Source organism: Sceloporus undulatus, chromosome 4, assembly GCF_019175285.1.
Source record: "Sceloporus undulatus isolate JIND9_A2432 ecotype Alabama chromosome 4, SceUnd_v1.1, whole genome shotgun sequence".
Lineage (NCBI taxonomy): Eukaryota > Metazoa > Chordata > Lepidosauria > Squamata > Phrynosomatidae > Sceloporus > Sceloporus undulatus.
Genome location: NC_056525.1, coordinates 35,999,639 through 36,012,502, shown reverse-complemented (window position 1 = coordinate 36,012,502; position 12,864 = coordinate 35,999,639). Strand labels below are relative to the sequence as shown.

General features: G+C 40.5%; 1 protein-coding gene across 1 annotated transcript in view; it reads right to left on the bottom strand.

Moving 5' to 3' along the window:
- Nucleotides 1-12,864, bottom strand: part of PTPRT (protein tyrosine phosphatase receptor type T) — a 771,767-nt gene that overhangs the window by 72,029 nt on the left and 686,874 nt on the right. Inside the window, exon 20 of the mRNA XM_042464568.1 lies at nucleotides 6,665-6,852. Coding sequence (XP_042320502.1) covers nucleotides 6,665-6,852 — 188 coding nt within the window. The remainder of the gene's footprint in view (nucleotides 1-6,664; nucleotides 6,853-12,864) is intronic.

The following is a 12,864-nucleotide window of genomic DNA, read 5'->3' as shown; positions in this document are numbered from 1 at the left end:
AGAATTAATATAACAGATGGGTTGACATAAAAAATGCATAAGTTTCCTAGGTAATATAGTTAAAGCATAATAAGAGTATATACAGATTTATAGAGTTTACTACGAAACTGGGGAATAGCTGAGGAAGTAGGGTTTGGGGTAGGAGGTATTAAGTTTTCATATTGTATATATCATTTTTTCTTTTATATATGTATGCTTTATTTTAAGTGTTTTAACTAATAAAAATATTTATATATAAAAAAGAAAGTGACCAGCCTTTGATATACAACCACAACTGTTCTATTTATTTTATAAATAAATGTATTGTGTTTCTCAATTTCACATCACTTATAATTCAGATCTGAATGGAATCTGCCCGTCTCTCTGTCTTAACTTGCCTAGACAAAGATAGCAGGGAGAGTGCCAGTCTAACTTCTCTTGGAAATGAATTCCAGAGCTGAGAGCAGCCACAAAGAAGGCCCTCCCCTGTGTTCCCAGCAGATGTACCTGTAGGACATGGAGAAGGGCAGGCTCTTCAGATATGAATTATAAGTGACAAATAAAAGTATTTAGTTTTGTGTATGACTGGTCCTTCATGTTTGGAACAAATAATGTAGAAATATATTTGGGAAAGGGTGAGGTCCATACTAGTTCTGGGAAGAGCAGTGGTGTTTGAAGCAAGCTACTTGACAGACAATATCGCCCGGTAGGATCCTGCTTGGAACCTGAGATACTCAAGAGAGGCATTTATTCTCCAGTCCCTGCATATTTATAGGTACAGTTGTTGGGAATATGAGATAAGGCCTTTTCAGTGGCTGCCTCCAAGCTTTGGAAGTGCCTCCCTAGGGCAGCTAGAATGGCCCTTTCCTTGCTATCCTTCTGTCAGCAGACGAAAACCTTTTATTCAGACAGCTTTTAGAACTCAAGATTTTTAAAGAAAGGACTGTAAGGAAGTGTTGCATTGTTTTACATTTTACTGTTTTAACTACTTTTTGTCCTGTTTAAGTGTATTGTTTGGATTGATTTAACCCTTTGTATGTTTTAGCTATATGGTAATAATCTTATTTTTGAAAAAGCTGGATCTAAATAAAGTTAATATTGGTAGTAGTAACAGCAGAAATAGTAGAACAACCTTCTGGCTCTTGAAGCTTGCCTCCATCTTCTATAAATAGAAAATTCAGAAATTTTACCTCCTTGTTTTTGAAGTGATACTGTTCAGTCTACCACCTCTTTACTTTGCCACTTCATTTATAGTGACATCAGTGAAAATAATCTGAGCTGCAGAGTAGGTTGAGCTTATCTATTTTTATTTTTTGCAACATGCTTGGTAATTGGGGGGAGGGTGGATTGCAAGTTAATGTCACACAACTATGCCTCGACTTATAAGGAAATAACCAAAGTGGCAGTGAAAGTTTTTGAAAGAAAGTGGGGAGGGTTTCACCAGGAGGAGGTTGAACTTTGCTAATTGCTGAATTCTATGAGCACAGAACAGGAGATGGTTATGGAGCTTGAAATGGTTTCTTTGTCATTTATTATCAAGGTTTCCTTGGGGAAAGCCTTTTAAAAAAAACAAAAACAAAAAGTATTTAGGAGCATCAAACAATCACTGGAAAGATATATTATTATATGCCACTAGCCACCAGAAACTGAAGCTGAAAATTAAAACCCAGATTTCACTTGCAGTTAAGCATTTAAGCAACTCCATCTTAGGTTACTGGTCAGAGAAATTCACAGTCCATTAATGCCCCTTAAGGTGACTTATCTATATTTTCACAAAGCTGCTTAGCCCATATCATAATGGGCCATAATGTTTTTATGAAGCCATGTTTAGTGCACACTAACATGTGTTTTTAAGTTTATTCATGCATACAGAATGGACATACATGCTTCTGTATGGTGATGTTCATACATACTTCTGCACCTAGAACTGTAGAAATCCTATCCAGATATGTGGAAACTAAAAAATAGAGCAGTTGAAAAGAGAATAGGTTCCATATTACCCACATAATCCTAGGGATCAATATGAAGGGGGTCAAAATAAGTATGAATGTATGTGAGTAGGGCTTCCTAGATATGGGCAAAAATCTTGATAGGCAAGGATTCCTATCCATCATTAGGAGGCTGTATGCTGACCATCTACTGTCTCAGAAACATTTGCAGCATACATCATTATCTAAGGCCCATGTGTTCAATATCACAAATAATGGCTTTTTATGGACTGAAGGTTTGAAAGAAGCCACTAAAACAGTGATGGCGAACCTTTTAGAGACTGAGGTGTGCTGGCCTATAGGCAAAGCCACAGTGCAGTGTCCACACACTGGACACAGTGACTCTGTTCCCAACACCTCATGATGCTTCTAGACCAGTGATGGTGAACCTTTTGGAGGCCGAGCGCCCAAACTGCAACCCAAAACCCACTTATTTACAGTATTACAAAATGCCGTATCCCTCTGGGTTTCTAGTAACAAACTCTGGCAAACTCTGTGCTGGGGCAATGGCACATGTGCCCACAGAGAGGGCTCTGAGTGCCACCTCTGGCACGTGTGCCATAGGTTCGCCATCACTGTTCTAGACGATGCAGTGCCAAAAGCATCTACATGATGCATCTACATGATGCAGTGCCAAAAGTATGCCAGAAAGCCATGCCGCTGCAGTTTCTCCAGCTCCTTTTTGTGCTCTCTTGAGGCCAAATCAGTGCTGCAGCATGTGGTTGCTGCAGCACCGATCTGGCCATTAAAGGGGTGGATGGATACCACTCATCTGTCCAGCCTATGAGTGCCCAAACTCAAAGGCATTCCCACACCAAGTGCTGGGACATCTGGAGGGACAGTACTTCATGGGAGTGAAACTTCCACCTTCTGGGATGGGACTTCCACCTTCCAGGGGCTAGACTTCCCTGGAGGTAGCTGAAGGCCTGGGAGGACAGAGGAAAGGGGAGGAACAGGCACTTGTTTGATCTTCTTCTTCCCCCTGTACTCCTGTGCCATTAGCTTTCTCCAGGGAGGCAGCTGAAGGCCCAGGAGAGGGGAGGGGGAGAGAAGAGGAACAGGTGTACAACTGTTCCTACTCTTCCCCACCCTCCTGGGCCTTTAGGTGTCTCTGGACATGTAAAGACATGTGAGGGTGAGGGAAGGGGAGGAACAGGCATGTGCCTCTTCCTCCTTTTCTCCCACCCATCCATCTCTCCATGTGCCCTCAGAAATGGCTTTGTGTGCCAGAGAAAGCATGCATGTCATAGGTTTGCCCCTATGGTACTAAAATATGCAAGAATCTTGTATAAAAATGGCCTTGTTTGGCATGTATGGATAACATCACATCAGCATCCATGGAGAAGGGCTAGCATGCATATTGCAGATGTTTGGTACGATAAGTAATGACTATAGTTATGGGGAAATTTAAATAATCATCCAAGAAAGGACATTTTTTGGCTATGTTATCTGCTTATGTAACTGCCTCTCAGTTTGTCTTCTCTGATAACATTTGGGCTACAGGTTAAGATCATTTTGGCTACAGATTAAGACTTGGATGACAGAATTAGGGGCATGCTTGCAGATGACACCAAATTAGGAGGAGTAGATAACACCCTGGAGGACAGGATCAAAATTCAAAATGACCTGAATAAACTGGAAAGCTAGGCCAAAGAAAGCAAAATGATATTCGACACAGAAAAATGTAAACTACTGCACTTAGGGCAGAAAAACGAAATGCATAGATATAGGATGGAGGACACCTGGCCTAAGGAGACTACATGTGAAAGGGATATAGAAGAAAACTTCTCTGAAGATGCCAACCACAGATGCTGGCAAAACATCAGGAATAAACTCTTCTAGAACATGGCCACATAGCTCAAAAAAACTCACAAAAATCTAAGAATCAGAGTTACCACCATCTGGAAGGTTTCTTTTAAAAAAAACACACACACACACAACTTGGACTCTTTATTTTGATTGGTGGCATCAGTTGAAGTCCAATTTCCAGGCTGCCAGAGTGTAAGTTGTATGGGGAAGGGAGGGTGCTCCTTCTTCTTATTTCACCCCCTAGAGTACAACTTCAGCCAAGAAGTTTCCCTGCAGAGCCCTGTCCCCACAGCCTATGGCAATTTCTCGCTAACCTTGTACATTTGGGAAAGAAAGAGCAGTTCTTGCACCCATAATCAGAGATTAACCAATATACTGTATGTCCACAGGTGTTACACCAGTGTATGATACCATCAGCATTCCAGCCTGTATTTGCCTCTTTAAAGGCATTTCAAATTACTGGATTGGTTTTGAGTGATCTTATATAGTCACCAGACACAGTGTGGTGGTGTGGATGTCAGTTGATGGTGGAACATTTTGCTGGTTTGTGTAAATGTTGCTGTACCGTGGTTGTAAATATTTGCTGCAACTAAGATTAAAAGCCTCTTTGGAAGAACCTCAGCAGTTGTGAACTACTTCCAGACTCAGCAGTGTTGTTTGTTTTCCTGGCTGGCAGTCGTCTGTGTGTGGTCACAGTTGTATCTCAGCATTAACATCGTGATATGCCCAAAATATGCTAGTTATTTTGCTTTATAGTGAGAGATCCCATTTGATTTGCTCTCAGGACTCATTTACTTGTATTATTTGTTATATCTAGGGATGGCGTATCCCAACAATCAAAGGACAGAAAAGCATTTGCCCTCTTCTAAACGCTGGGGGTTGAAGTTTTGTCTCTATTTACCAGCTTACTTCCAAGCAGCACTTTCTATTCCTAGATCATGCTATGCTGCTGAGTTTGTGCCCTGACCCATCCCAGATTTCAATAATTTCCATCAACCATAGAAAACCGTGGTTTATTTATTTTTATTTCTTCATTAGAACATTCAGAGTGCTGTCCTCCAGGCAATTACTTTAAATATAAAATGGGAGACCTGTGGCACACCACATATTGTTGGGACTGAAACTCCCATGCTCTATCATCATTGACAAAAGTGGCTAGTGTCAAAGGAAGTTGCAATCCAACCATTTCTGGAGAGTAAGAAATTGCGCAGCCCTGCTTTAGCAGTTCCATTCTCTATCTGCTTTGTTTTCTTTTCTGATGGATAAGTCCAATACTTTCATTGCCTCGTCTGCTCTGTCAAACTAGAATAGTCCTATTTTAATTCATTTCTATGTGCTAAAATCTTATACTTACTCACTGCAGTACACTAAAATCAATGCTGATAGTTACTTGTTCTTAGAGAGAAGGGAGACTTGGTAGGTTTTTTTCCCCCCACAGCTGCAGATAGTACAATCCCTTTTAAGGTACAAGCCATACTAATTTGATACCGATAAGGCCTAAATCCCACAACAGGACACTTCAGTCCTTCAAATAGATGACCCTGTATGGTATTACTGCAGCAACCATTGATTTTCTTCCCCCTTCTGTATGGAGACTATTTTGTCAGCATCTGTCCTTTCGTAATTCAGAAATCACAAGGACTGTTTAGTTACCATAGAAAGGAAATAAGAGTAAAAAAAGAGAAAGCCCCTTTGTACTTGCAACAGAACTGAGTACTCTTTGTTCACCTGTTATGCCACAAAGCTTGAACTGTCATAAAAGCTAGAATAACATATAATGGAAGGACATTTATTTCATTTTTGAAATCTTGATCCCCATCTATTGGTGTGCTGTCCTATGATAATAAGAAATGTTTACCCAGTAACCAAGTGGGGGCCATGTAATCAGAAAATATTATGTGGAGATGGATAGAGCAGTGTTACCATGCCAGTGTGATGTAGTGGTTAGAATGTTGGATGCACTGCAGAATTAATACAGTTTGATATTGCTCTAACTGCCATGGCTCTATGCTATGGAATTCTGGGATTCATAGGTCTGTGAGATATTTAGCTTTCTTTGTTAGAGAACTCTGATGCCACAGCAAGCTACAAATCACAGGATTGCATAGGATGGACCCATGACAGCTAAAGCAATGTAAAACTGCATTAATTCTGCAGTGTGGCAGCAGCCTAGGGATGTATCCATGCTGCAGAAATAAAGCAGTTTGATTTTAAGGGTTTCATCTGTGGAACTCTGGGATATGTAGTCTGGTGAGGTATTCACCTTGGTCACTCTGGTCTGTCAGATCTGGTGCCACACAAAACTACAAATCCCAGGATTCTGTAGGATCATTCAAAATGAGGTACCTTGCTGTGTTGTTTTAAACTGAACTGTTTTAAATATCTTTTCATCTTTTAAATACCCTTTTATCTTTTAAAGTATACGTTTGAATTTTTTAAATACCGTGAATAGTTTAATTTCATTCTCATGCTTTTATCTGTATTGTTGTTTTTGAAAATTTAAGCTGCCTTGAGTACGTTTTAGGAGAAAGGCAGGATACAAATGAATAACAACAACAACAACACAATAGCAAGGCAGATCTTTCAAGCCATTTTCTTCTGCATGTTTTGGGAAGCCATGTGGAAAGGAGATCAACATCTCCACTACATTACTGCTCTAGGACAGAAGCATTTAAGTTCTCAGAAACAAGATAATAACCCACTACATATAACAGAAAGAAGACTCAGGAAATGATTCTGTGTCAAATAGGGGTGGGTTGGTGAAGCAAGCCTATAAAGCAAAGCTCTGAAATCATCAAGGTGCTTCTCCAGAGCACTTGTTCTGATTTGACAACTGCCTTAATTTCATTCTTTATTTCTGTATTCAAGTGAGTGAACATTCCTCTCACCTCATACTCCTCTTTAAATCCATAGCCCTGTCCCCGTTTCATCTGAGTGATGTGCTGCAACAAGTCGGCCACTCGGATTGCTGGCTGGAACTGCCCCCTTGGGTAGGACATTTCCACTGGGTCACAGCTTCGATAGGGATGGGTCTGGATTGTCAGTGTCGGCTGAGTCATCTCCCCATGGCTATTGTCTGTTTTAAAGATAGGGAGGCAAAACAAACTTTCACCTAGCTGTTATTTGTTTATTTGTTCTCATACCCCCCCCCAAAAAAAAAGGTTAATTTCTCCCCATGGGTAACATTAAGGTCAGTAGAAAAGCCATCCATGCCCAAAGCCACCCCAAAAAAGCTAATGTACATTTACTGAGGTTAGTGAGACAGCAAAAGAAGAAAACCTAGAAGCGTAAAATTGTGAAAGAGTTCTTAACAACAAAAAGAGAATATGTGTCTATTTGATGCACATTACATCAGAAACTGGAATTTCCTTTTATGCTTTCACAACTTGAGAACAGAACGGCATTATAAAGAAATGAGATTTCCTTCATCTTGTTTGTTCTCCCAGTTTTACCCTTTGACAGCAGAAGCAACAAGGACTTTAGTAGGAGGGGGAACATAGGGGAAAGACCAAAGAGTTGCAGCAAAATAGATGCTTATGTATGGCTGAAAAACAGAAATGCATCATACCCAAAAGGAGGGGAAAAGAGAACACATAGTCATAGATTACAGCACATCTCACCACATGTGAGGATAACTGGCACATGATCCATGCACTTACTAAAGCTGTTCTTTGGGTAGTAACTATTCATGGGCAGTGTCAGTGTTCTGCTCCCCCTTATACTTCTTTGATTCTAAACTGGGCTTGCACTGGACAGCCTTTAAAACAGACAATGACTTCAAATACAGGACTCTGTAAAGTAGGACACATGTCCACAGTACAAAGATGCTTTGCAACAGGGCAAAGCCCATAATAGCTAGCCATGTTTACTGAGTTGATGACAGCTGGATTCCAACAGCATCTTGAAGATCACAGGTTCCCCCCTCCAGTTTTACCTTGTAATTTCAATTTGCCTTAGAAATATAAAAACAACAGAAGTTCAATTTGTGGACTGAAACTGGAAAGCCTAATCACTAAACAAGCAGAATGGGACTATATATGTGTAAATTCTATTTTCTCTTTTTTAGAAAGTGAGAAAAATCAAACAGCATTAATAAAATAAAATAAAATAAAAATTTTATTTGTATCCCGCCCTTCCGGACGATCAGGGCGGCTTACAAGATGCAACAAGTGCAAACAAAGTACAAAGGTTAAAAACAATACAACAATCTTAAAAACAACAATAAAAAGCCCCTTGCCCAACCTCATGGCCACGGAAGAGGAGGGAGGCCCACAGGATATTTAATCGGGGAATGCCTGTTTGAATAGGAAGGTTTTGAGGTCCTTCCTAAATTGGGCCAGGGTGGTAGATGACCGGAGCTCCATGGGCAGCGTGTTCCAAAGGGCTGGGGCAGCTGTGGAAAAGGTCCTTCTCGAGGTGGAAGCTAGCCTAGCCCCAGGCACCTTCAGCAGTTGCTGCCCAGATGTTCTGAGGGTGCGAGGCGGAATGTACGGAGAGAGGCGGTCCTTCAGGTATCCTGGGCACAAGCCATTTAGGGCTTTATAGGTGATAACCAACGCCTTATATTGAGCTCGGAAGCGAATGGGCAGCCAGTGGAGGTCTTTTAGTACAGGTGTTATATGGCTGGTCCTGGAAGCACCAGTGACCAGCCGGGCTGCCATGTTCTGTACCATTTGAAGCTTCCGAGTTTGGTATAAGGGTTGCCCCATGTAGAGTACATTGCAGAAATCCAATCTCGAAGTTACCAGAGCATGTACTACAGTTTCCAGGTCCCTCTGGGCCAGGTATGGGCGCAGCTGGCGAATCAGCCGAAGCTGATAACAGGTGCTCTTGACCGTCGCGTTCACCTGAGCAGTCAGGTGAAGCGACGAGTCAAGAAGCACTCCCAAACTGCGCACAGAGTCCTTTACGGGGAGCGTGACTCCGTTCAGGACAGGTGGAACCACTGCCATTCCTGGACCAGGGGAACCTATCACTAGCACCTCCGTTTTCTCTGGATTTAGTTTGAGTCGGTTTTCCCTCATCCAGCCCATTACTGACTCCAGACAGGCCACGAGAGGAGAGACGCCATCCCCAGTCACTGCATCAGTCGGAGACATAGAGAAAATGATTTGGGTGTCATCAGCGTGCCATTGAAAAGGAGGTACCTTATACCATACTTTTCCATGATGTTCACATATCACACTATATCAAGATCTTAAGGAAATCCATGTAGGAACAAAATGGAGGCATATCTAGTCTAGCATTACTCTCACACAGTAACCAACCAGTTGCCTATAAGAACCCCATAAAGAAGAATATTAATTCAGCAGCATCTTCTTGTTTGTGCTCCCCAACAACTTATATACAGAGACATACTGCTTTCAATACTCATCCATGATGACTGGCAGCTAATTGGTCCAATCTCCTTTATATAACTATATATTGGAGAAACACTTCCTTTTCATTTATTCCAAATCTCCAGTTTTCATACATTCTCCCCCCCCCCCAAAAAAAATGAGGTGTTGTCTTTGGTTTTTTAAATAAATAAATAAATAAATAAACTTTTATTTATATCTCGCTTACTCCGACTAGGATCGAGAAGTAAAATAGTCCAATACATAATAAAATAGTACATAATGGTCCCAAGTTCTACCCTCCCCCCCCTAAAATAACAATTAAATCAGAATTACATTAAAAAGATTCATACTATTTTTTTTATTAAAACTAAACTAAACTAAACTGGGGGATGGGGTATGAGATAATCGATGGGATAGATTGCACGATAGTCAGTTCAACGGGTGGCTGAAAATCTATTCTGGAAAGGCCTGCTGGAAGAGATCCATCTTGACAGCTTTCTTAAAGCTGTCCAAGCTTGTAATATGATGGATCTCTTCTGACAGGCCATTCCATAGTCTGAGAGTGGTTGCAGAAAAGATCTTCTGGTTTGCCATAGCTGTCCTGGTCTTCATCGGTTGTAACAAATCCTTCACCGAGGACTTGAGCACACGGGGTGAATTATATGGAAAGAGGCGATCCTGTAAATAGGTTGGACCCAAGCCATGTAGGGCTTTAAAGGTCATAACCAACACCATGAACTTCACCCGGAAACAATTGGGCAGCCAGTGGAGTCATTTTAGGATAGGTACTATATGGTCACTCCTAATTTTTCCTGTGAGCAACCTGGCTGCCATATTCTGAATTAATAGAAGTTTCTGGACTAAGTACAAGGGTAGCCCTATGTAGAGTGCATTGCAGAAATTAAGTCGTGAGGTTACCACCAGTGCATGTACCACATCTTCCAGGTCCCCCAATTCCAGGAAAGGGAGCAGCTGGTGTATCAGTCGGAGCTGATAACAAGCACTCCTGACCATTGTATTTAACTCATTAGTCATATGGAGTGATGAGTTTAGGAGCACCTCCAGACTGAGAACACAGTCCTTTGAGGGGAGTGTGACCCCATATAGGACTGGTGGATGTATCCCAATACCTGGGGTAGGGGCCCCTACTGTGAGTACCTCCATTTTATCTGGATTAAGTTTTAGTCTGTTTTTCCTCATCCAGTCCATTACTGCTTTAAGATATTCATTGAGAGGAGAGATGCTATCTGTAGTCATAGCTGCAGACTGAGACATGAACGAATATATGTGGGTGTCATCAGCATACTGATAACACCCTGCCCCATGTCTCCAGATGATCTCTCCCAGCAGCTTCTCTCTCTCATAGCATCAGCCTCTGGAACCTACCCAAAAGGAAGGGTAGCTCCCAACTGCTAACTCTCTCAGGCCATCCAGAAGGATGTTATGTTAAAAGCCGCTGAGAGGTTTAGCAGCACAAAAACAGGGTCACGCTTCCCCTGTCGATGCCTAGACTAAGGTCATCAGTTAAGGCAACCATGGCAGTAAAACTTCACAAACCATAGGGAAAGGAACAGCAAAACCAATATTACCAATATTTTAGAACTGATAAAGACGACAAATGTATGGAACACTGGAATTATTACTTGAAAATCAGATTTGGCAGTTAATGCCAGTTTCCCCTTAAACATAGAGTCAAAGGGTCAGAGGGGTCCTCATGGGCCACTTAGTCCATTCTCCAGCTCTGTGCAGGATCTCCAGCTAAAGCATTCCCAGCAGGTAGCTGTCCAGCCTCTTTCTGAAGAAAGGGGGACTCCACCGCTCCTCTAGGCAAATGATACCATTACCAAACCACTCTTACTGTCAAGAGATTTCCTCTTAATGTTCAATCAGATGCATTTTTTCTTTTTTTTTCCCCTTAAGACTTCTATTTACATTTCATGAGTTCCCAAAGTGGAGAAGAGTTGTTGGTGGAAAAAAGGATGAAAAAAATAAATAAAACAGTATAAGAAGTGGTTACAGGCTCTTAGGACTCCACAAAATGTGATGTACATGAGCCAGACAAAATATATCTTGATAATCTTTTTAATTTTAACTTACTGAGAATTGAGAATTGTCTAAATTTGGAAGCGTGGTATGGGGTAAGGATTACCTATGACTTTCTTTGCAAGACATTTTTTCTAATACATATTCTCTCCCCCCCCCCCCTTTCCTCTGTTCTCTATATTTCAGACTCTGGAAATGTTATGCTTCTGGACAACTTCCTGAATCCCCCAGCCAGTGTGATCAGTTGGCCTGAGGATATGGGGAGTTGCCACCCAGAAAGAAACTTTTTCAAGTTCTGCTGGAAAAGGACTGAATTAAATCTTCTACAAAGAAAGGTCTATCTGTCTTTGCACTGAGTATTTTCATGCATTTCTAAATTTTATCTATGTAGATATAATAATTAGACTTGAAAAACAAACATTCACTGGATTGTATAAAGCTATTATGGTGGGGGATAGAGGAATAGCAAGCTAAGCAGTTATTTGTACAATAACTAGTCTAATGTCATTACTATAATGATAATGTGAGAACTGTGAACAGAGGGGATTTTCAAGGCTTATTACTTCCCAAGCTGGATTTACTTTCATAATGTATGTTTCACCATTCTATTCCCCATTAACCCTTTGCAATAAAGAGAAGGACTTTTAAAACAACAATAGTAGACTACTTCCATTTTTCCATTATTAGGCTGCATTCAAACCCAATTTTACAATAGGTTTCTGAAGACTTTACATTTTCATCAGCTTCAATTAAAAAAACACTACAAGATCCCATTTCAAGAAGGAGCTGTAAAAAGTAATGTGCAGTTCTAGAAAGTCACACTGAAGACTTTCATAGTTGTCATGAATCAAAATTACTCAGCTCATAGTATTCAGACATAATAATAATTTTCTCTGTTCTGAATAAATGTTATTTGGAGATCTGTGTTGATAGTTCTTTACCATACATGTCTATATTTCAATTTATTTATTTTTGTTGAAGATTCTACCAACTTGAATTTGTTTAATACACAGGTCACCAACCTAGGACATAAGCTTCTGAACAGAAGCAAAAATAGGTAGTTATGACATAACCAATGACTGCAGCTTAATTGTCAAATATAAATTGCACATAAAACTTACATAAGGACCCCGCTTGAACCCTGGACTGCATGGACTTGGACTGCATGAGCACAGTTTAAAAAAGTACTTTCAAACTATATGTGATTATGGTGACCCCTTTAATGTAGTCCAAAGTAGAGGGAGGGAGAGCTATGGAAATGTTCCATTTTTGCAGACAATATATGGAAATGACCATTTTCCCCAAATTATATATTAGCTCAGAATGGGCAATATATGGGTCTACAACCAAAGGCTACTTCTCTGATGTAAAACGCAAAACTGGACAAGATCTATCGATTCCACAGCAAAGTGTTAACACAAAGGTGACCAGTGTTGAAAATATACAAGAGATACAAAATGATAGAAAGCAGTATGTCCAATTGTATTGGATATAACCAAGACTAATGAGACGTTAAGGCAGGACTCTATTCCATCTCTTTGTAAGGAGTATTTGTTTATAAAAGCAATAGAATTTGTGCCAGCAAAAGTTGCAACCAATAATTGCTTCTAAACAATGATAGACAATAGAAGATGCTTTCTTAAGATAGCTTCTGGAGTTAAAAATGTCTACTCTAGTTTTTTTTTCATAAACAGATGAATGAAAAT